Source organism: Ptychodera flava (genome assembly GCF_041260155.1).
Source record: "Ptychodera flava strain L36383 chromosome 23 unlocalized genomic scaffold, AS_Pfla_20210202 Scaffold_23__1_contigs__length_28996876_pilon, whole genome shotgun sequence".
NCBI lineage: Eukaryota > Metazoa > Hemichordata > Enteropneusta > Ptychoderidae > Ptychodera > Ptychodera flava.
Genome location: NW_027248277.1, coordinates 15,682,484 through 15,707,660, shown reverse-complemented (window position 1 = coordinate 15,707,660; position 25,177 = coordinate 15,682,484). Strand labels below are relative to the sequence as shown.

Sequence of the window (25,177 nt, the reverse complement as noted above, 5' to 3'; positions counted from 1 at the left end):
TCGATCAATACGCACAATTGTGTTGCTGCTGTACAATCCGCCGCAGAAGCAAATTTCAGAACAACAGTATTCCCTTTTATGTCTGTCGCACTGCCGGTGTCTGTGATGGGTAGGGGATTTGGCGGCTGTAGGAGCGTTCCCACCAGCTACCTGTTCTGTGCCGGCGATCTTGTCGTTGTCTTTGTCAGCGAAGTAGACCTTTATCCCATTTCACGTTTCCAGTAGCGGCAGATGCACTAACAGTGACAGTGAATGTGATAGTTGTGTCTTGCACTCTGTTATACACTATGTCAGCGGGATTGGACGGGTCGGTTATTTCATAGCTATCCATTTAATATCTGGTGAGACAAACAATAATTATGATTGTTGTGCCTACAGCTGTTGAAAACATTTATTCGGTCAAAAATAGAGATAAATTTGAGTAGTTGGTGAATAGGTGACTTTTCTACCGGTGTATACACTCAGAATCTATATGCCTTAAGTGTAATGGTTTCATCGATCTGGTGATCACCCAAACTCAGGAGACGAGCAAATTTAAACTAGATGTTTTTCTTATTGTAATGTATTTATGGCTCGAAGATTGTACTGTTTGTATGGCATCACATGATTTGTTTATATATCAGGGTATAACGCGCCTCGGGGACAGATATTCCAACTCAAACTTTTAAAATACATTATCTAATCTGCTGTCTGTTGGAGTCAATTTGAGGCGCCTGAGTAGGTTAAATTTTTGAACGTCCTAGTTTTGTGAAAACTGATAATTTACTTTTCCCTCCACAGAATTAACTAGGGTATTGCGGACATTGTGAATTTCAAATATCAGTAAATATTTGGTGATTTGTTTCTCTGTTACCAACATTGCACGGTGACCCCTGACTTTTATTCTCGATTCAGTAACGATATTATTGAAAGTGTCATTGAGGAAAGTGTGAGCAGAATTCTCGTCTTTCAGTCTGGAGGCGCCTACCACCTAAATGTGATATGTTGTATCATAGATTGCATATCACACGATATCTGATGACACAAGAGGGTGTATTTGACTACACCTGAAAGTCGGATATCTCACTTTCATGTCAAGCGTTCAAATGTGTATGAGACGAAGATTTGAACCAAATAAACTGGATATTTCAATCTGACGATATTTAGCTCAATTGCTATGCACGATCAAGTTTAAAATGAATGTAAGGGACACATGCGATATCACTAAATGAAGTAAATGACATTATATTAGGTGCGAGTCATTTTATTCAGTGTTGTTACAACTGACATTTTTGGGTAGAAATCTAAGCAAGGTATGATGACCTGGCGAAAGACGATAAACGGTTACTTACCTGCCGATGCGTTTGAACGGTCTACAGCGACAACCACCAGCACAGTGAACAACAGCAAAATCCTCCTAAATACAAATTAGGAATGCATTCAAGAAATTAGTCTTAGATATCTCTTTTTATAGCTATTGAGCATATCGAACATTCGCTATTTTATAGTATCCATCTTTCACAGATAGGGATTTCCTGCGCTGAAAGTGTTATGCTCGATATGAAGCTTATTGGTAGTTTGAACCTCGAAATTAAAAGGCTTCAAGTTTTGCTTAAACTTTCCTCATGGAAACTTTCAACGTTTTTAAAAGAAATGAAAATAAATCACTGATCACCAAGCGAAGCTTTGTACCACAGAACCAAATAACCGCAAAAATGTGTCGATATTTTAAATTGTAAATGGCCGATGAACTCTATCAAAAAGCTACAAATTTGCGATTTTCACAAAAAAAGACGATTAAAAGATCATATACTAGAGCTTAAAGTGAACTCACGCAAGTGATATATAAGTAAAGAATTGTAAAAGATTGAGAGTCCATAAACCTTTCTACCTTAAATGACAGAAGTGTACATACAAGCAGAGACGACAAATGAAGATGTTATAATAGTAATTTTGAAAAAGGAAAACAAAAATTTCCCACGAGTCTATAGGATAATATTTACTGTCAGTAAGACACCATCTGATTTCCGAAGCCTCAATTTCCAGGTAACTAGGACTGCATGTTGGAAAAAAAATTATGTAATCGCAGCGGCACATTTTGCTATTGATAGTTAACGCAAACGTCCTAGCCTAAATACCAACGTTGGATATGTAAATACCGACATTCTATGAAAAAAACCTTCTCAATATGTTGGCCTTGCTCTGCTTATCGCGTCATCAACTCTTTCTCGTACAAATAAGCGAAAAAAGAGGTATCGCATACAGCGATGGAAACCCCAATGCATAAAATGATCAACAAATAATGAAATTCGCATATCCCTTTTCACGTTGAAAGAAAAAGAAAACGGAGCGCAAATTTGTATACTTGTCAAATATGTTGCTAGTCGCATGTATCCGAATGTACAAACAACAATATTCAGTAAGCTTTTTGGTAGTGTTGAAGCTTAAAACTAACCACTACTTACCTCAGAGTCATTTTGATGGTGTGCTCCGGTTTAGGCGATACTGAGAAATTTCATCGGTCGTTTTGGAATTTATAGAGTCAGCACTGCAAAGAGAATTTGCTGATTGGTCAGCTGTTGGCAAGCTTGAACAAACATATCACGTGGTACTATAATTATTGTTGGTGTCTGAAGAGGCACTTACTACAAGGTCACTGACCGAGCAAGCTTGGGAACAGGATGAGATATATTCTGCAAACCACGGCTTCCTCTTCTGATCCGAAAGAAGAAATACTTTTTCTTGTGACATTTGGAAGGAACCAAGGCAAATAGTGAAAACAGAAATTTCTACTAAATATGTAAAATAATGGCATGATAAGCGGTCATGCATAATTAACGCATGAAAAAGCAAAGTATAACGACTGCTAGCTTTAACTTTCTGGCTTTTGTGATAGTATGAAAATTATGAAGCTACAGAGGGCGACATTTCTGATGAGTGCCTGTAGACACGCCATAATTCTTCAACGAGGAGCGCCTGCCATGTGGGCGTGCGTTTGTTTACACTTAACCAATGTCAGTACACACTCCAACCGCTAGTATATCGTTGCCACTACTTAGATATTCAGAGTGGCGGTGGGAATAGACAACTCTGTACAAAGTTCACTGCTATGGTGTATGACGGTAGGTCCATTCCATTGCTCCCACAAGGCTTGTAAACAGCGGTAACGAAATCTAGCTCAGGTTCCTAAGTTTGAAAGGAGTAACCTAGGGAGCCACAAAGTCGGGGGAATTTCAATTCGATAACTCGAGGCTCCCCAGTTAATCAATTTTGTTGATATTGAAAGGTTTCCATGTGCCGATATTTACTCGTGGCTAGTGTTTTACGCATATCCAAATAAAAATAATCGTTCTATCTAGATTAACGAATTGTAGCTAAAAGGTTTTGCAATATACCGTATTTTCGCCTTTGCAGGATCTACTAATGATTAACAGTATGATATGCCACGCAACGAACAAAACAAACAAATTTATATGCGGGTACGCTTTAAAGGAACGGGAGATCTTACGGCCTTGCTAGTTCCCATGATGCAATAACTTCGTTGAATAAAGTTGTACAAGGTAGTGGTCAACTTAATGTATCGGCATGGCGTACAGAGTGCAGATGCCACTACAGAGTTTGGAGATGTAGTTGCGAGTTCATGCTAAGTTCTTAGTCAACATGAAATGTCAATATATGTTTCCGATCTGAATACAAGCTCATCGATAATAGCAACAGAACAATTTCCCTTCTTCCGACTGTTTTCATCCATAATTAAAAATATGGGACACTTTTATAGGTCAACAGTTTTGCAATAATGAAATATTTCCCGCCGTTAAATTCTGGTTTTAAAACATGTGATGTAAGATGTACATGTACGACGTGTTAGGGACGCGATCAGTTCGAATATACACACAACACCGGCTTGCAAAGAAATAGAAAGCTGGCTTAATAACCACAGGTTGACCATTCTGTTTACTTACCGGTAAGCTGACATTTGGTGAACTTCCTTTAACAAAAAATTGAAGATAAAAAAAATTTCTGCAACCGTTACGGAACAAAACTAAAAAAAATGGACATTCACACTGATCCACAGACCTCCGACTTTCGTGAAGGGGTCGAGAGACCTTTCCTGACCCGGGATTAAACTTCAGGTTCGTTACTTGGCATGAACCGTCAGGTCAGGAAAAGTGCGTTGACACCTTTTCGCGTTTCGCTTCGCATGATGCCGCTACAGTTGGCAACTACTTACCACTTTGTCCCTAATACCAGCAAAGTTTACGAAACTTCTAATTGTGCAAAATCAGGCAAATATGTTGTCGCATTCACTAGCTAAAGGAACACCAAATATGTCACTAAGTGCACCATGGATTAAAAAAGAAGAAGTTATTGGGTGTAAGTCAGATTTTTTAACGAAATACGCTTAATATGCATTTTGACCATTCTAGTTTTGACGCTCATAATGTAAGGACGAGTGATTGAAAAAGTTTGTGGGGTCACTATGGAGATATCTGACTAAACAGCCATAAGGAAGCGTTGCATTTAATTAATAATTGCTCAATTTTTGTACCCGACAATCCTTCCAAAACAGAGATTGGACACTGCATTCGATAGCATGCTGTAGAAAATTAGAAGAATGTTTCGATTATCGAACTCTCAGAGAAGTGACATTGGGGAACAAACGCCTCTGAGGACAGCGTTATTCATTAAGGTAGAACACACGTCAGGGACAGATAGTCGGACTATCAATTTCTACAGTTCTTTTCTGATCTACCAATTGTGGGGGTTCATTTAAAAGCTCTTGAAGAAAATAAGTTCATCGGCTTAGTTTTCGAAAATCCAAAATTTAATTTTTCCGCCATAGAGTTAACACAGGAATGGCGGCCAATTTTTGAACATCACAAATATCGCAAAATGTTGGGTAATTTGTTTCGCTAGTTCCAAACTTTGCACAGTGATGCCGAAGTTTTATTGCTGATTTGATAAGAGAAAGGTTGAATGTTTCATTCAAGAAAGTTTGAGCAAAAGTTTAAGTCTTTCACTTTCGAGGCGCAAACTACCTTAATCAAGTAATCAATACAGGAAATGATTCTGTTTCGCTGATTTTATTCATATACAAAAATATCTTGATGATACAGAAATATAATGGAACATTTTCCTGTTTGCTTTTATGAATTCATATGGTGACTGCACTATCTAAAACTCATGCCTGTCAGAATGTAGTCAAATGTGAACATGTACAGTACACATAGACAGTACTAATGATAGCATGGCCGGAGGGAGTGCGCTAAACCTATGTAGCTGTAACCGTTGAGGGCGTCAGGTACGGAGTCGTTCATGAAATGAAGCTGGCGTGACGTCAGACTTCTTCTATGTCATCCATAGCACCGTCATCCGCGTCGGTTGTCATGGGTACATAGCATTTATTTGTTTTCTAAGTAATATGCATTAAAGAAGTCATCCTGACTAACGTACGAGGCAACAGAAATCACTCGTCGGTACAGTCAGAACAAAGATAATTCTAGACGACACTCTGGACACTATGTCTTCTCCAGATACAAATTTCAGCAGTACACTTTGCATGATTTTCCAGGCAAAAACATGGCGATGATGTGAATAATTCCAAAAGCCATCAAAGGTAAGTCTCCATTTACCTAATTATATCAGTTGAACGTCACAACGGTTAAAAGGAAACGAGCGCAGTGATTTAATGTTTTACTAGAGCGAAATTTGTAAATATGTTCATTACCTGGCAAAAGCACTGCTAGGATTTTTGTAGCAGTTTTCGCTGACTTCTGCCTTCCATCCTTTGAATACACAAGGGCTGAAGTGAACGGAGTTTTTTCTAGACATGCTAACAGCAAAGGTGGGTTGCAGACTACAATTAATTAGTATTGAAACTGTTAGTCTGCATGAATTAAGATATTCTAAGAGTTCTGACAAAGTGCACGTGTAGGAAATTATGCAAATATTGCCGAATATTTTACGAAATCGAGGCTGTGACCCTAAGTGCATATCCTCACTGAATGTTCGCTGCTTGAAAAACACATATTGACTGAAGATAACGGCCTTGTTATCCTGACTATGATCATTTACAATTTCTGGCAGACAAGTAAGTTGCAACTTTTCGCTAGTGCTGTCCTTTTGAATTCATAGCGCAGTTTTGAAGAACTATCTGCATTTATTTTCGTAAGAAACACATGTATGACTGGCCATTTGCAAACCTCTGAGGTCAATAAAAAAGGTCATAGCCTTGATTAGGTCCAAAATGTTTTGTCAGCCACTGTCACTATAACAAATTTACTTCATTAAGCAAGTGCAAAGACTCTTTGGATATTTAAGTTAATGAAAATCTTCGTTGACTTGCTGGAATAATCGATTAAGTGATTGGCAGGTGCTATCTCAACACTGGATGATGAGCCGCCATGGTTTCAAGTTGACCAATGAAAAGCCACCTGTATACGGTCAGTACTGTGAAATTGTAACGTGGAGAAGTTGAATTTTTGCCACAGTAGATATGGAATGGCTACTTTCTGCCGTGTCTGGAAAGATTGACTGAAAGAAAACAAAATTTTGAGTCAGGAACTGTAAACATCGATATCCATACAGAGACCAAAAGACGCCATAAAATTTGAAAATCACATAATAAGCAAATCCCCATGTACGCAACAAGAAGCAACGTAACGCGGGTGTTTTTATATTGCGTGTGTCAAGATGGTCAAACAGCGTGCCTTCAGCTCATTCAATGTAACGAAGACCTTAAATGAAATTCTTGACATTTTAACTTACATATAAGTTACATATAAGTATTCATTTCATAGGAAGCCAGATGCAGCAGTTGTTGGCAAAGTTTCACATGATCCCTGTCATAGATGTGCCAGTATGTATAAAGTATTTAATTTATATACAAACTTTGATAGCGCCCGGATTCAATGAAGGAAAATTGTAATCATAACCTTTGAGAATGGCGAACAAATATGAGGTTACCGGGCATTTTATGATTCAAGGTAGCAAACATGTCTTCTTTACTAAATTCGAAATAAAATATAGCCACAAAATCTTTGCCTATCAACTTTTTAGGGAAAAATATATTTAAAAAAAACCAAACAAAACAAAAGACAAGGAATTATTTGCACTTTAGCAAGTTTAAAGATGATAATATAATAACAATCTCTTTACTAATGGTATATTATTGTAATATTTTGACATCACCGTTATCCCCCATAGGCAAATTTTTTACATGAAATATTCACATTTGCAAAGTATACATTACTTAGTGTTACTTACCAGTTTACCACAGCCAAGTGGTAAACACAGCCAGTAGGCCTGCAAGGACGTGGTAATGAACGATGGTAAATCGCACGCCAGCACTATCTGTAATTCAGGAAGACGCAGAAAAATTATTATTTTCTGTAAACTATTCAGTAAACGTGACATGTATGTGTCGTTTACATTGTCTCATAATAATGCAGGTCTCTGAATGACAACAACAACTAAGCGATGAGAGAAAGGTCAAGGATGAGGATAATTGAACACAAACCTTTGAATACTAACAAACAGAGTTTTCCTTAAAGCTACAGCTATTTCTAATTCTTACTCTTGACTTTTCACTGAATCACTGGAGATTAACGCTAAACACTGTCTGTGTCCAATATAATCTCTTTTACCGACAGAAGCAATAAATATATATCATAAAACGAATGCATCGCAAAAATCCATAGATATATATTTCAACTCTTTAAATCCAAAAAGTTAGAAAGCATCGACAAGAAAAGTAATGATGTCAAAAGTTTTTCATTGTATTTACAGTTATATTTAGAATGTTATATATGTCTGCATGTAGTTTCACTTTAATGTAGTATGCGCCTCGAAAGTGAAAGACTTAGACATTTGATCAAACTTTCCTCAAGGAATATTTCAACCATTCTCTTGAAAATCAAGATTGAAAATCGGGGGTCACCGTGCAAATTTTAGTTCTAGAGAAACAAAAACCCAAAATTTACTGACATTCAAAATAGCCACCATCACCATTCCTGTGTTTACTCTATGGGGAAAAATGAATTCTCCGATTTTCGAAAACGGCGAAAAGTTTTCTTACACCAAGAGCTTTAAAATAAGCACCCACAAGTGGTAGATTGTAAAAGAATTGTAAAAGTCTCAGAGTACGAATATCTATCTCCGCATTACCTTAAACGATCACCATGGCAAAATATATAAATGTCCAGACTTGTATGACAGACCTCAGCAAAATACTGCTGACTAACACCGATTGTTCTAACAGGTACCTTCGCGCTCTTTTTGATTAATGAGTTGTAACAAACGACATATTCGGCGGAATACAAATGATTTGCCCGGATGGGAAATTTGCTGGATGTTGTATGTCAAGTTTGCTGTTGCATGGCCAACGTTTTAGGCAACAATCATGTTTGAGAAAACAGTAAAACAAAATCCTTTATTTGCATTAATGACTATATCTTTGTTAATTATTGCCATTTAAGACTTACCACAATCCTTTTCTCCAGCCTCAGTGTCTTCTGATCCGAATTCAATACACTCTTCCCCTTCGACGCCACCAACGGCGGACAGTGATGAGCAGAGGTGGGTGTAAGAAGCGCAGGCTCCTTCGTCCAACTTCAGCGTGGCCTCACAACCTTTGATATCAGTCGAGCTGTCCTTGTCTATTTTCACCGGGTTCTCTGGTGTTGGTGCATCGCCCCCAGCGACAACAGCGTCTGATTCCACTCTGGTATCATCGTTTTTGTTGTTTGTAAAGTAGACGTTCACGCCTGTCACCTCTGCGTCGGCGTCGACTGTCGTGGCTTTAAGGTCAAAGGTAATTTTGGTGTCTTCATGTGTGGTGTACGTGATATCTGACGGCTTTGGTGATGTGATCTTCAAGGAGGCTGACTCAATACTAGCGACTAAAGAAAACAGACGAAATTTAAGTTTTAATTACCTGTAATGGTGCCCTTCGCCCAACAGATGCAAAACACAGATAACATCAAATCAGATTAATTTTATATCAGTCATTATGGTAATAAACTAACCATATGCTATCTAACCTTGGCGTTAAAGATTCACCTTCATACAGGTATCAAGCAGCAATATCACTAATTGAGAGAACTCTTTCAAAAGAGAATTGCTTGAAAGATAAAATGACAAAATGTGATTTGAATCAATCACATTGTCTGCTGTCTTAGTGACAGTTAATATTTATGTTGAAGTTGATGTCTTCTTGACGAAGTTTAGTTTCTCTTTTTTAATGCGATAAAGGTGTTTTGAATTTAACCTCAAATAAAAAATAAACAAATAGATAAACAAATAACCCAATAAAATAAATAAATAAATAAATAAATAAATAAATAAATAAATAAATAAATAATTGATTAGATCGAATGCACTATTAATTCTAATGATCTTCCAATAATATGATCTATCCACCATTTCGGACAAACAGTTATTTACATCTTCATCACTTACTCGAGCAGTCACTGTCACCGGCATCCCCAGTATCTGTGCCGAGGTCGATGCACTGAGCATTCCACTGTATGATTCCGTCCAGAATTTCAGCACATAAGTGTTCATAATCTAAACAGTCGGCGTCCATTTTCAGAGTAACCTTGACATTTTCCAACGGCGTCTCGTCCGCGTTTACTGGAATCGGAATAGTGCCCTCCAGCGTACCGGACTCGCGTTTACTTTCCTTTGAATCCCCATCCGAAAAGTAAACCACGACAGCATCAACTTGTCCGCTATTGGTGTCCCCCGGGGATACCTTCATCGTCAGTGTGATTTCTGTTACGTCTGTCCTGGTGTAGAGGATATCAGCTATTGGTGGCGCTGTTACTTCCAAGCTACCGTCGTCTATGGTGAGCACTGCAATTAATTTAAAGGGAGGACCGTTTAATGCAAGAGATAAAAAAATGCTTGTAGTGACTATGACACACAGACTTAGGTAACGATAGAAATAGTGATTTTTTAACTCGGGAATTCCTCGTAATCATGTATTTTTCCTATCATATTAATCTAATGGAGCGATTGAAGCGGAGAAGAATTCACAAATTTTTAATTTTTAGTAAGTAGAGACCCTGAACTTGCAGTTCACAATAAACTATAATTTATTCCATTAATGTTGCCAATATTTCATTTTGTGTTGTTTACCTGCCAGTTTGTCGTTCCCGCTTCAGGTGATTCAGTTGTGACCGATAAACAATGTTCATCTGTGCCTGTGCTCACGCCGCCACCTTTAATGTTGACGCATAATTCGACTGCACCTGTACAGTCCCCCGCATCGGCAAATTGATATCTACGGTGTTTCCTGCCAAATTAACCTGACCAGAGCCTCCTGTGATATCTTCTTTGTCATTATCAGTAGGAGCGTCCCCACCAGCATCTTGGTTTGTTCCAGTAATCTCATCGCCCGATGAATCGACGAAGTACACTTCTATTCCATTTATTTCCCCACCAACTGACACAGCATCCACGGTCACAGTGAATGTTATGGGCATATCTTGCACTCGATTGTAGACTATCTCAGCAGCAGTTGGCGGGTCTGTAATCTGGTAACTGACAATAGTTACATCTGCAGAAGACATATATGGAAATAATTGAACACTATAATCACAAGAAGAAATCATTTTGATTTTTCTGTTAAACGTAATCCTAATCGTGCAGTTGTTGTTTATGGATTCACTTTGCCAAAATAATGTGAAATGGAACCAAAAAATCGACGAAGCTATTGTAGCAGTGTGGAAATCAGCATATCATATGGTCTTACGTCTTACTCAAATAACAACGAAGGACCTGAAAAACAGTGTTCGGATCATGTGCAAAAAGCACAAAGACAAACTCGTTTGAGAAATATCAATTACAGTCAAACCTGTGTGCAGTGGTCGATGTATATTGGTCACACAAGAAAAAAAGTGGCCACTATAATCATTGCGGACTTTCTGTGGAGCGGGGGTGCGGCATTACATATAGTAGTGCAGGAGGTATGCTTAGTGGTGAATACAGGAGGAAGAACAGATAATAGTAGTAATACAATTCACAATCACAGATCTCTAAAATTCCGAACACTTGTATTTAATTTCTGAAGAAATTGTAATGCTGCTATGAAAAATGGGTCAAAATAGACTTATATTTTGATTTCCAGTCTGAGCATTTGTTGACGACAGAGGTCATTTAGATTCAGATATGCTAACCATTATATAGAGGTTTTGTATCGAATTGGAGCAATTCCATGTGGCCTCTGACCACACGGTAAGAGAGGTGGCTGTTCTACAGGGGGGGCTAAAATGTTAAGATACTGCCATGCTCTGTAAAGGTGACTACTAAGACAGGTTTTACTGTAGAAGATAACATAAAGAACGCAAAACATACTGTTTGAAGAAAACCATGACACGAACTCAAGAACGGGTACTGAATTGTCTCATGTCATCAACACGAATTTTTCTGCGACTCTCCACGCAATTATTTTACGGCCTTGGTCCCAGAAGCAGCGCGGTACTTGGACTGTGAAGCGTGTAGATGAAAGTGTCGAATGACTATTTTCCGAATTGGAAAAGCCCTCGGGGACTAAATGATAGCTGTAGATCAATTGTAGTTCACAGTGTTTGAGAAATAGTTAGAATGTTCAGTATAGGTTCGTGATAGATAGAAATAGCAATTGGACTAACGGCACCAACCTGGCATAGTGGTGTTGACGGTGTACCGTCACCACTGATTTAAGCAAGCGCCGCGTCTCGGCAAAGTCAAGATTAATGAAAATAATGACAGTGACAACATTGTTATCAGCAGAAAAAAATGCATTTCTTAATCGGTCAAAATTTCTATATTAAAAGTTAGAAACGTACAAATATTCAATCCAACTTCGATATTTAAAGGTTATGTACGCTCATATAAACATACTGAAGCATGTACATACCATCTGCAAAACTTGAAACAAAATGCAGGATAAGTGTAATGGCCACAGTAATGACAGGATTGTACTACATTGAGGAGAAAGACAAGAAAGTTATCCATATAGGTAAGCTCGTTTAAACGAAAAATATAGCGATGGTAAAATAATTTCGTCAGATACAGTGACCGTCCTGACTGAAACAATATATTCTGATTTTTACCTGATCTTTTTTGTAACATTTTGGTATCAATGTGTTAGTTTGGCAAAACTTAAATTACATGTATATGTGTTGTTCAACGACAGAATCAATATTCTCAGAAGTGCCACTTACCTCGCCATCTTCTCTACAGCTTAGCCACAGGTGGCGTCTCTGAAACCCTAACGTCCCAATTTCCTGTTTATATACAAACAGAAAGCCCGTGATTGGATGTCGTTAAGGATATTGATCTGTTTACCCAAAAATGTAACTCACGTGATTCCTTATCGTCTGCTGATGAAAACCACTCGAGTTTTGCTCGTGGTGGTAGCTAAATATTAATTAAGCGATTCAATACGAAAGCTTTAGAAGAAGGCAATTAATTGCTGTATGTAACTCTAAATATTTTAATAATTATCGTAAACCTTCGAAAACCCACAAACCCATTTCACACTCAAAAGTTGAACAGATGAAGGTTATACTACGTGACACTAAATTTCATTCTAGCAGTCTTTGCGCTTTGCTACTGTTGAATATATCATCTGAAAATGAGACAGACAGTTCAAAATACCTCTCGCTCAAAATTATAAGCTGGTGAGAATCCCCATGAATGACGGCTTTTTTAGGAAAGGTCATTCTTCTCATCGAGGTTGCCAAACCTACATTGTTCGTCTAAAATATTCCGCCGTTTTAGTCACGAAAAGACAACACATCAGGTACATTAAAGGAATATATAGTGTACATTGTTGGATATTTCCCAGAAGTCGTGCATTTGTGAGCGACCTTTGGCCAGGAATTTCAAAATTAATCATTGAGTTAAGCACAGGAAACTTATTAAGATAATATGATGATGGTAGAGAAAGAAAACATATGACCGTACAAGTCATAGAAAATATATATCGTTCTAATGATTCTCGATTTGCATATTGAGTTCTGAAAAGATAGGAAAGGGTAACCATTAAATTATGATAAATCACCGTTTAACATTCAAATGTTCCCTGTTTCTTTATGTTATATAACTTTGTCCAAGGCAATGACGCAGAGAGAGAGAGGAGAGAGAGAGAGAGAGAGAGAGAGAGAGGATAGAGAGAGAGAGAGAGAGAGAGAGAGATATGAATTTTGAAGATGCTGATTGAAGAGTTTGGCGTACAGACAGGTATATTCTTAATTTTGTCTTGACATAGCGATACCACTGATCGGCAAAGGCCTAGGGTCACAGGGAAATATTCTGAACGACTGGTTTAGACGATTTGCCATTCTTGTTACCATAATTACACTACATGCTCCATTCTTTGTTCAATTTTATCAATGTCGCTTACTCTGCGTGAACTTAAGGAAGTGGGTTAAATCAATTGGGCAACACAGTATCAACACTTGTCTTAATTCTGCCAGCACCGGCAGAAAATATCTCTTTAAGAATTTATTAGTTAACCAGCACGCCGGTTATTATCCATTCACTGTTAGCAGATGGAAATGTTTGTTTGAAATATTTTAATGTTTACAGGTCTGTGCCAACACCTACATGTCTAGATACTTTAAACCTCCTGTAGATAGATGATTAATATCTTATCGACTGAAAAGGGAACAACGCCATTATTTACAGTTTGTGTGGATTAATTGCTACAGTAATGAGATAAAGAGTAGAAATGCCTTGCCCCTATTCACATTTTGAAGCATCAAGGCGTACTTTGCCGTACCACTGAGTGAGCTCACCAACGCAGCTGAGATTTCCTGTCGCTGTTAATCTTCTATTGAACAGTTTGACATGTTGGTATGTGCATGTGCATTGGTAGGTGCATGCTCAAATTTTCCAATAAGGATGAGCATCACTCAATGTAAGTGATCAGTGGTTTTCACAAGCAGCAACGACACATTGAGGTGCACAAATTTCGACGTCTGGTTTTCATCGATGAACTGAATATTTCGCGCGTTATCCTGGTAGCTCTACAAGCGCAATCCTAGTTTCTTAAACATCACTATATACCGGTTCGATTGATGTGTGGGTTGGTTTGTTTGCCATAGAGGTGCACTTTTGAACTTTACACACAGAGATGGCTGTCAACTACTTTTTCTCCTAAAAATTCCACGGCTGTCAATATGTATTACCGGTACAATCCCATCACTAATCCACAAATTAATGAGGAGATCAACGTAGTACCAATAAATTTCAACAACCAGGGATGTCTTTTTACTTGTTACTATGCAATTCACGAACTTGTTTTATGTTGTCATAGCTATAAACTATGAACACACTAACCTACATCAACTATACTAGGCTTTTTTGATTAGGGTATCTTGTTCTCAGCATGGGTTTCTTGTGGCGATTGTTTGTTTCATTGTGGTAGTTTTGTCTGTGTGATATGTCTAATAAAGATTTATGCGATTAAGGTTGAGTGTCTCGGTGTTAGCTCTGGTTTTGTAAAGATTTTGTAAAGATTTCTGGTTTTGTAAAGATTTGTGTTTCTCTTTCATCGTGACATATATTTTTCCTTTGATTTCCCCCTTTGAAAGCCGTAGGCTGCGTTTATCTATATTTTAAGTGTCGGTAAATATTCGGAAATTTGTATCAGTCTATGAACTGAACTAAAATTTGCATGATGACCCCATATTTATTCTTGATTTCGAGGAGGAATGGTCTTAAGTTTCCTTGAAAAAAGTTGCCCTCTCCGTCATGTTTGTAGAGAAAACCTATCAGATCCGGCATGTAGTGTCCTGACAGACAGACAGACAGACAGACAGACAGACAGACAGACAGAAAAAGCGGTACATGTATAGAGCAAGATATAACATTGTCTCCTTACGTGCATACGTAATGTCTTTCATTCCATACCTGAGTCCACACCTTCCATTGAAACGCATGAAGGCAATAATTTTGTGTTCTGTTATTTTTTCCATTCATATTACACAAAATATAGCACTGAGTTTATTGTTTTTAATCTTTCTGAACTTTACAAAATGATAATATTACTATTTGGTGTACAAAATAATACTTTTAGCGAAACAGTGGCAAAATTCGTACAATTTAATATATATGTCATAATAACATCGGCATAGGCCCTAAACAACTTTCTCAACATTGTTTATATAGTATCTCAACTACAGTCACAAATTTTCAAAGTGTGATAAAAATCTTTTAAACTGTCATTATCTGGATTTGGGCTGAAGGCAGTGATTATAGTGCCCATGTTTGTATTTAAAGTGTTTCAATTCACACCTTGAGGCCACTGCAATCTGATACCGCGTTGCTATAGAAAAACGCCAGTACGCTCACTGGCAGCTGAACTTACACGAGGTTAAAGCACTGTGCTTGTGGTTAGATAGTTTGGTTAAATATTTACTGGGTTCCCAACGTTGTAACCTACGAGGTGACATCATCAGCCACTTTATCAATGCTCTTCAAGTTTCTCCTGTAGTACTACAAGTTAGTGTGTATCTTGGAAATACGACCGACCAAAGCCATCTACAGCATGCTACATTTTTTGACAATATCGCAACCTAGCCTAGCCTGTCCGTTAATTCTCTCGAAAGACGGTAAATGTGTAGAATTCTGCTCATTGTCTGGATGATTTTATGAGCTAATTCACAAGTGGCACTAAACACTAGACATTTTGAAATATTAACCCTCTCCCCACATACAAACATAAAGTCAAGCAAAAAAGTCCACGTTGACAAAACTCGAACCAATCACGTGCGTGAAGAGCCATACGTGTTGTTCACCAAAGCGAACTCCTCCAGCCATTGATCCGTTCAGCTCTGTGTGAAGTCGCCATAGAAACGATTTAAACATGCTGTGCGCCCTTCAATGACTCTTGCAGGTGTCTGCTGATATCGAGTATTGACAACCGCAAACTGGGAAGGTCAAAGGTCGGCATATTTGTTCAGTAGGGTCGGCGGGACTGATACCATGCAATGCCTCTCTATATTTGCACGATATGACCACTGCATCTCCGGTCATCTTATAACACATTGTCCATATACAACATTTTGTTGCTGGATTCAAGATGACAAAGGCCTCGTAATGGCCGGCTTGCATGTATAGAGACTTAGGTGTCCATGTTAGTTATTTATTAATTGCTACTGTACTCTAAGTAAGTATATTTAAAATTTCTGTGACACTCTGTGATTTGATGATGACTTGATAGTAAGTTGCACACAATTCACCGACTGTACATCAAACATAGAAAAAAGAACAAAACATGGCCAAAAGCACCTCTTCATAAATGTATCGTAGTCGTAGCCGTGGGGCAAAGTTATCATTTCTTCACCTGCCTTGTTTCAGTTCAGTTATCACTAGACGCTTTCCCCGAAATGTCTCACAATAGTGAATATTCATTGGGTTTTCGGCTTTTGTATTGAATTTTTTTGTAGGTATGTACAAACAAAATAAACCAAGCATTGGTAGTTTGTTACTTCCTGCAATTAAGGTAGTACGCGCCTCAACATGCTTAAACTTTTGCTCAACCTTTTCGTAATCTGTTAAGTTTTAGGTGCCAGCATTTTCATTCATGAGAGAAACGTCGTCGAAAAATGTTGGTAAGTGTAAATAAAACCTTCCTTTAAAAAATTGGAAGTGGAAGAACGTGACCGAGTGCAGTAATCAGCTGTCGTATTTCAAATGCTGTTATTGTGGAATTAAGACTGATACAGAAGAAGTTCAGGTGGCGTTTAAGCAACCACTGCACTAGTTAGTGTAGTGCAGACCGAATGCCTCGCCCCGTCTGTGTTTGTTTGTTTGTTCGAATGGGTTTACTCAATCGGACTAGCAAAGTACTGTTATCATTCCAAATCCCGAGTGCATTCTCCCTTCGCCAAAAGTTAGACTGCTACTATAAGCGCGAGTTGCCTCTGAAAACAGTGAAAATTATCAAACTTATGGATACATTTTCACACGGTACACATTCAACTCTTGACTTAAGGTAGTATGCACCTCGAAAGTGAAAGACTTTAACTTTCCTCAAGGGATCTTTCAATCATTCTCTTTTCAAAATCAAGAATAAAAATAGGGGGTCACCGTGCAAAGTTTTGTGCTAGAGAAACAAATTATCCAAGATTTACCGAGATTAAAATTCAAAATGGCCGCCATCCCTGTGTTAACTCTACGGAGAAAAATATAAATTTTCGAATTTCGAAAAACTAAGCCAGTGAAACGTTTTCTTTCACCAAGAGCTTTAAAATGAACCCCACATGTGTATATCAGAAGAGAATTTTAAACGTTTAAGAGTCCGAATGTCTGTCCCCGAGGTGCGTTCTACCTTAATGGTGAAATCTAGAGTCACATTTGCAAACGATTTATTCATACAAAATCTGTTATTGCAGTCACAATGATACGATAATTCTAGGGTGCACTAACATCTACTTAGTGGTCCGCGCCCAATATAGAACCGCACCTTTGTGAATTATTATAGGGTAAATGGGTTTCGGTTTAGAAAATATTTGCTTGGTTGTTTAACATTGGAGAAAGAGAACAGGGAATACAGGGCCCAATCGACATTTTGTCTGTGTTATTTTAGACGTATCGTTTCATCCACTTCACCGTATTATTGACATTCTCAAATTGCGATTTATTTTTTTGTTTCAACCTGATGATGTGACAATAGCTACCTCAAAGGAATTCGCTTTCTTTCAAATTTAGAACACTAACGCTTTGTGTTAATCGCATACATTTGATTCACCGTTTTAATCTGTTTTGACGTTTTCCCCGACAAGCAGAAACAACATGATGATTTGCGACATGCAGGGTCTGACAGTTTGAAATTATCTCAGAAAACGTGAGAGGTCAAAGGCTATAGTACGGGTAAGCCTGTCTACTCTCTGTCTACACCGCTTCCAAATACCTTTTCACTTCACCTGTAAACCTAGACAACTGCCTTTTTTCAATTCATTGAGTTCAATTAAGCCTGGTCTGTTTATTATTTGCGACCACATTTTTGAAGGCAATAAAAATTACCCTATTTTCCCTCATCGTTGAAATCTAAGTTTTTCTGGTTGATTTACAGCGTGGATAACGGAGAGTCTTGCTATAGTCTTCTTCAAAATCGAAATTAAATTTAATATAGGTAATAACAATACTACAAACAGAATAGTTAAAACGGCAGCATCGAGAGTTTGAGTGTGTTTCTGAAGGTCGCTCAGATTTGTTTGCGTGTTTGCATATTTAAAAGCCACGACACACATTGGGTTTTGAGTCGGTGCGATTGTAAATTACTCCACGTTGTAGACATCTGTTTGTTTATTCTTGAATTTTACTTCAAAAGCGTTGATCTGAGTCGATTCTCCATGAAAAGAAAAAAACGTTTATGTCGTAGTCAAGTAAACAATAGAGGGGCAGGAAGTCAATACCAAGGCACTGAGTATAATTCATGAAACTCTTTCCTCATTCAACATCTTTGAACTTGATATTTTTATGACATAATAGGACACTCCATTCTTGTAAGATATATTCAACAGAATTTTTAAGGTACATAGCGAACCTGATGACATCGACAGGCTGAGAGAAATTTCAAAACAGAGCGCGTTGCCCTTACAGAGAATGCCGGGAAGTAACGTTGTTGTTCGCTTAGATCGAAATCTCAAAAAGTGTATCACAGTGTCCTCTGTCTGCTGACCAAAATACTCTGCTCAATTATCAAAGAAACAAATTCAGTGTCCATAAGAATCTTATCATATGCAGGAGGGTGTCTGCCTATCTAAGCTCCAGGTTGAAAGGTCAAAGGTCGGCCTCTTGGTCAATTTACTGACGCCACGCTATGAACGTACAGTAAATACTATTCCAACATAACCTGGTCAATTTCGGGATGGCGTCTTTACCCATATATAATTGGTATTTTGATGCAGCAGATTTAACGAAATTTACTGCGAATGTTTGACAAATATTTCGGCTCCCACGAGTCTTTACCGTCTAGCATGATTTAATCACAGGGGGCAGATGAAAGTCCCCTGGGGTGGGGAGGAGGTTTTCTTTGTGCAACGGTTTATCTTTAATATTTGATTTTATTAATTTTTACTGTGATATTTCAAATAAAGCTTTCGACTCCAAACTGTCTGACTGTGTTTCCAATTCCTTATCTCCTCTTCAACCAGTGCACATACCACTCAATTGCTGCGCAAACATTGCCAACTTTTAATGACTGAGCGTACCAGCGGATAAGCTTATTAAGTCAACACCACAGCCGTCCCACTCGTAGTGAAATATTAATGCGTGTGGGACGGCTATGGTGTTGTACTCAATCACTTAATCCGCTGATACCGACAGCGGATTAGCAAGTTGGCAATGTTTTCGGAGCAATTACAGTGGTGTATACACAAGTTGGAGAGGAGATAAGGACTTGTCGGTAATATATAAAGCAGTCAGAGGGTGTTGAGTCGAAATCTGTATTTGAAATATCACAGTCAAAATTAATAAAATTACTTGTAGTAACAAAGAAAGCAGTCAGACGGTTTGGACTTGAACTTTATTTGAAATATCACAGTCAAAATTAATAAAATAAAATAAGGTAAACCGTTGCACAAAAAACTCCCTCCCCACCCCAGGGGACTGATTTCTTTCCCCTATGATTTAATGTGATTTCGTGCAGCCATTATTTGTACCGAAAGTAACTCATTTCTCATTATTTGCAAACAGAAAAAGAATAGAAGTAGAAATTTAAGGAAACTAATTTGGCATCTTAAGTCGAAATGTCATCGTATTGTTTAAAGTAAATTTTCCATAATTTCAACTACGAAGGATGTTTTGATAAAGCGAGAGAGAGAGAGAGAGAGAGAGAGAGAGAGAGAGAGAGAGAGAGAGAGAGAGAGAGAGAGAGAGAGAGAGAGAGAGAGAGAGAGAGAGAGAGAGAGAATATACAATTGATGTGCGTGACAAGTCAAACATCTGGTAATTTTATCACATTTTTCATCTTGAGTATACACTTTTGTTTGCATGGATAATGCTTCTTAAAAATAAAAGTTGATTTTCTTCGGCTGTCTATTTGTTTTTGTGTCCTAACGGACCGAAATTAAATGGAGGAGATGACAAATACACAGACTCTTGTGGATGTAAAAAAAAAGCCAGTCATCCTGAATATTTATTCTAAATGCCAGCATTTTTATTCATGACAGAAACATTCAGTTGCTACCCAGCTGTCGAAAAATATCGGTCAGAAGCCTTCCTTTATATATTTGAAGTGGAAGAACGTGACCGAATGCAGTAATTACCTCTCATACTTCAAATGCTGTTATTGAGCAATTAAGGCTGATAAAGAGGAACGGGTGGGGTTTGAACAACCAGTGCAAAAGTTGGAGTAGAGAAGACCGAATGCCTCGCCCCGTCTGTGTTTGTTTGTTTGTGTGGGTTTACTCAATCGGACCAGCAAAGTATTGTTGACATTTTAGTGTACAAAGAACCCAACCCCCAGTGCTTTTTTCCTTCGCCGAAATTTAGACTGCTACTATATGTGTATGTTGTCTCTGAAAACAGTGACAATTGTCAATGGACACATTCACACACGGTATACATTCAACCACTAACTTAATGATAAACTCTGGTGAACATTTGGAAACGCTTTATTAATACAAATTCTGTGAATGCGGTCACAATGAGAGGATAATTCTGGGACACACTGCTAGCAGCGTTTCCGTGAATTTTATAAGTAAATGTGATCCAGTTTTGAAAATGTTAGCTTTGCAGATAATTATTGGAGATTAATAACAGTGGAATGCAGGACCCCCATAACATTTTGTCTGTGTATTTTTAGTCACATCGCTCCTTCCACCACAAATTATTTATGATAGTCTCAAACTGCAAAAATGTGTGTTGAGTATGTGTTTGTGTGAGTCAGCTTGACGATGTGAGAAAAGATACCTTATGGAAACATATTTTCTTTCAAATTTAGAACACCAACGCTTTGTGTTAATCGCATACATGTGGACAACTGTTTTAATCTGTTTGATTTTTTCCCCGCTAAGCAAAAACAACCTGATGATTTGCGACATGCGGGGTCTTATAGTTTGAAATTATATCAGAAAACGTGAGAGGTCAAAGACTAGAGTACGGGTAAGCCTGTCGACTTTTTCGTGTACACCGCTTGCAAAGACCTTTTCACTTCACTTAAAACCCCAAATAACTGCCTTTTTAATTTTTTTGAGTTCAATTAAGCCTGATCTGTCTATTACTCGCTGCCACGTTTTTGAAAGAGACGAAGTTACTTCTGATTCATTTTTACTCTTTGTTGAAAATGTAGGTTTCTCTTGTCGTTTTACAGCATCGATGACTAAACGCCTTGCTATAATATTCTTCAAGACCTAAATTAAGTGAAGTAGAGAGATAATGACAATACGCTAAAAGAAAAGTTGAACGGCAGCGTTGAACGTTGGAGTTTTTGCCTGCACGTTGGCCAAATTTGTTTGCGTATTTCTATAGCTACAAGCCACAACAAACACCGTTGTTTTGAGTTACTGCGGGTCCAAATAACTCCTAATCGTATACATTTGTTAGTTTATTCGAGATTCTTTCTTCACAAGTATTGATCTGAATTGATCTGAGATTTGTAATATCTGGTTAGCGGCGATTTTTCATGAAAAAATGACCAATAGAGTGGCGACAATTCTTGTGTGTCCACAGCGGTCAAGTCAGTACCAAGAAAATGTATGTAATTCATAAACTGTTTCTTTATTCAACATCTTTAACTTGATATTTTTATGAAATAAAAAGACACATTATTATCGTCAGATATAATATAGGCAAAATGCTGTATCCATCAACAAGTCGAATGTACACAGCGAACTAGATGGCATTGGACAAACTGACAGAAATTTCTCAACAGAACGGGTAGCCATTACAGAGAATGCCGGGAAGTGACGTTGTTGCTCGCTTAGATCTAAATGTCAAAAGCGTCTCAGGGTGTCCGCTCTCTGATGACCAAAATACTCTGCTCAATTATCAAAGTTAAGAAACAAAATTAGTGTCAACAAGACTCTTATCATATGCAGGTGTCTGCCTATCAAAGCTACAGGTTGAAAGGTCAGAGGGTCACCTCTCGGTCGATTTAGCGATGTCCACGCTATAGAGTAAATGTTATATTCTTCGAACACAGCCCGGTCACACAACGTGGTCAATTTCGGGATGGCGCCTTTACCCATATATCAATGGTATTTTGATGCAGCGGATTTAACAAAGCGGACTGTAAATGTTTGACAAATATAAGGCAGAATGCGAAGTCTTTACCGTATGGCATGATTTGATACGATTGCTTGCAGCCATTATCTGTAGCGATATAGTAACCCATTTCTCACTCTTTGCAAACAGAAAAAGAAAAGAAGTAGATATTTAAAAAAATTCAAGTGAAATCTAAAATCGAAATGTCCATCGTATTGTTTTAAATACATTTTCTAAAATTTAAACGACAAATGATATTTTGGATTATGCGTTATTTAGGTAGATAGGTGGTTAGGAGAGAGAGAGAGAGAGAGAGAGAGAGAGAGAGAGAGAGAGAGAGAGAGAGAGAGAGAGAGAGAGAGAGAGACCATCCTGACGACAAAATTCATATATAATTGAAGTTATCTCATAAAAATGGCATGGCGTGTAGTATTAAGTGCGAGTGTTAAGGCCTTTGCCACAAGGTCGTAGGACTAGGTTTGCATTGCCATTAAGAGGCACAACCCATAACGAAGACTGCGTATGCAAGTTCAGCAAAAGACATGAACACACGTGTTGTTGACTTGGATTCAGGTGTAAGAGTGTCCGGTTTGTGCAGCAGGTTGGCTGAAGGACCTAGCTCCGTCGTGTTGCTATAGAGACGGCAGTTTTGTTAAAGGAGGTTTTGGCTGTTTGTTAATATTTATATCTCTATGTAAACTGTACTTTAAAAGCTTCATGAATATCAAGTTTGTATTTTCCAGGTGATATTAGGCTGCGTTAACAATGGTGAGGGGGGCTGGAAGAATTCAGGGGGATTCAAAAAATTTGGGGGTAGTCGATTGGGACTCGAAAGTCTAGCTCTGCCTGTAAGGGATCTGAAAATATTTTAGCTCCCAACATTTTGATGTCTTCCAATGGTTCTAATGTTAATGTTAAGCAAAACCAAGAACCGCTCTGTCGCATTTTATGACTTTCATCTCGAAAACAAATCTAAAAATGTATGAATGCCATTAAATTTTAGAAAAAACAACAAGTTTGCCTTGTAAGGGGCAGAAGCTGCAATTACTTTTTTCAATATTTCTATGCAATGCATCAGCTTCTTTGTGCCTCTCTACAGCATGCTGAAACACACAATATTCATGTCAACAAAGCCTATATATCTAAATATCTAGATATTGGTGATAATTTAATTAGAGTCCAGACTGAAAATTATTTGTCAATGATACAAATGCACGGTTCACATACACAGACTGTGTTGGCAAAAATATTGTCAAAACTACAAAGTTAATATAGCTACTGCCCTGCTACTGCCTACGGGTAGTGTCACTGTTACTGCATACTGGCAGTGACAGTGATATCTCTGGCTCTGATGTAGTTGAAGAAGAGTTTTGGTCATAGGACGCTCAATTGATAGTGAAACATACATGTACACAAGATCCGGTCAGAGAGCAACATTTACCAGAAATTTCTGAATTCTGGCATATTGAGAATAATTAAATATTAGAGAGAAAAGGATTGGGGTCACCATGCTTGATTTTCTACAAATGTACCATGTAATATTCGAAATGTTCCTCGAGGAAGGTTTGAGCAAAAGTTTAAGTCTTTCACTTTCGAGGAGCATACTACCTTAAATGGAAAGATGGCAAATATACAGATTGTCGATAAGAAAGGAACATGCCGACTTTACCACAACACTCACTAACTGCTGCATATGAGCAAGGCCAACACTTGACACTGATTTCAACTTGCCACATATCCTACAAGACATCATGAAATCTTTCTCCATATTCATGAGCATATTGTTGTCTTTTTGAGATGAAGTTTCACTACCATTGTGTTGTTTGTTTGTAAGATAAAAATAACCGTCATCCTGTATATTTATTCTAGATGTTTCCTTTTGATAATCTGTTGACGTTTAGGTGTCAGCATTTTCATTCGCGAGAGAAACGTTCTGTTGCTATCCAGTTGTCGATTAATGTCTGTGTGAGTAAATAAACCTTCCTTTAAATAATTTGAAGTGGAAGAACGTGACCGAATGCAGTGATAAGCTCTCATACTTCAAATGCTGCTGTTGTGGGATAAAGACTAGCAAAGGAGCAGAGGAGCCATTTAGACTACCACTGTACAAGCTGGAGAACTGCACACCCAAAGCCCCTCCTGTATATTTCTTTGTTCGTGTGGGTTTACTCAATCGGACCAGTAAAAAACATTGTAAACATATGAGTGTTAGAGAACTCCCGACCCCAAGTATATTCTCCCCTTGCCGAAATCAGAGTGTTACTGTATGTGCAACTTGTCTCTGAAGACAGTGATAATTTGTCCACCGATCAACATATTAAATTTACACACGGCACGCATTCAACTACTGACTTAATGATGATATCTTAGGGTCATTAATACAAAATCCGTGAATGCGGTCAAAATGACAAGATACTTTGGGGATTCGATTTCATACGCTGGGCTAGCTGCTGATCAGCGCCCCGTCGAGAACAGTGTCTCTGTGAATTATTATATAGTAAACTTTCCGGTTTTCAAAATTGTATTTGAGTGGTAAAGCATTGCAGATAGATAACAAGGGAATACCTGTCCAAAATAAGATTTTCTCTCTGTAATTTTAGTCATATCGCTTCATCCACCACCTTATTTATGATAATTTAAAACTGGAAGAAAATAATGATGTTTTTGTTCTAACTATGTGACAATAACTGAAGTACAGGAACATGTTTTCTTTCAAATTCTGACGTTGTGTGTTAATTGCATTCATTGTAATAGTCGTCTATATCTGTTTTGTCGTTTTCCTTTCCCCCACAAGCAAAAACAACCTTGAATATTTGTGGTATGCGGGGTCTTACAGTTTGAAATTATCTCAGAAAACGTGAGAGGTCAAAGACTAGAGTACGGGTAAGCCTGTCGACTCTTTGTCTACACCGCTTCCAAATACCTTTTCACTATGCCTGAAATCCAAGACAACTGCCTTATTTAATTTGTGAATTCAATTAAAGCCTGATAT

At 38.0% G+C, this 25,177-nt stretch overlaps 1 protein-coding gene across 1 annotated transcript in view; it reads right to left on the bottom strand.

Moving 5' to 3' along the window:
* Positions 1–8,451: 8,451 nt before the first annotated feature.
* Positions 8,452–25,177, bottom strand: part of LOC139123776 (uncharacterized) — a 46,858-nt gene continuing 30,132 nt past the window's right edge. The window contains exons 2-4 of the mRNA XM_070689929.1: positions 10,295–10,540; positions 9,439–9,834; positions 8,452–8,879 (exon numbers count right to left, since the gene is read on the bottom strand). Coding sequence (XP_070546030.1) covers positions 8,452–8,879; positions 9,439–9,834; positions 10,295–10,540 — 1,070 coding nt within the window. The remainder of the gene's footprint in view (positions 8,880–9,438; positions 9,835–10,294; positions 10,541–25,177) is intronic.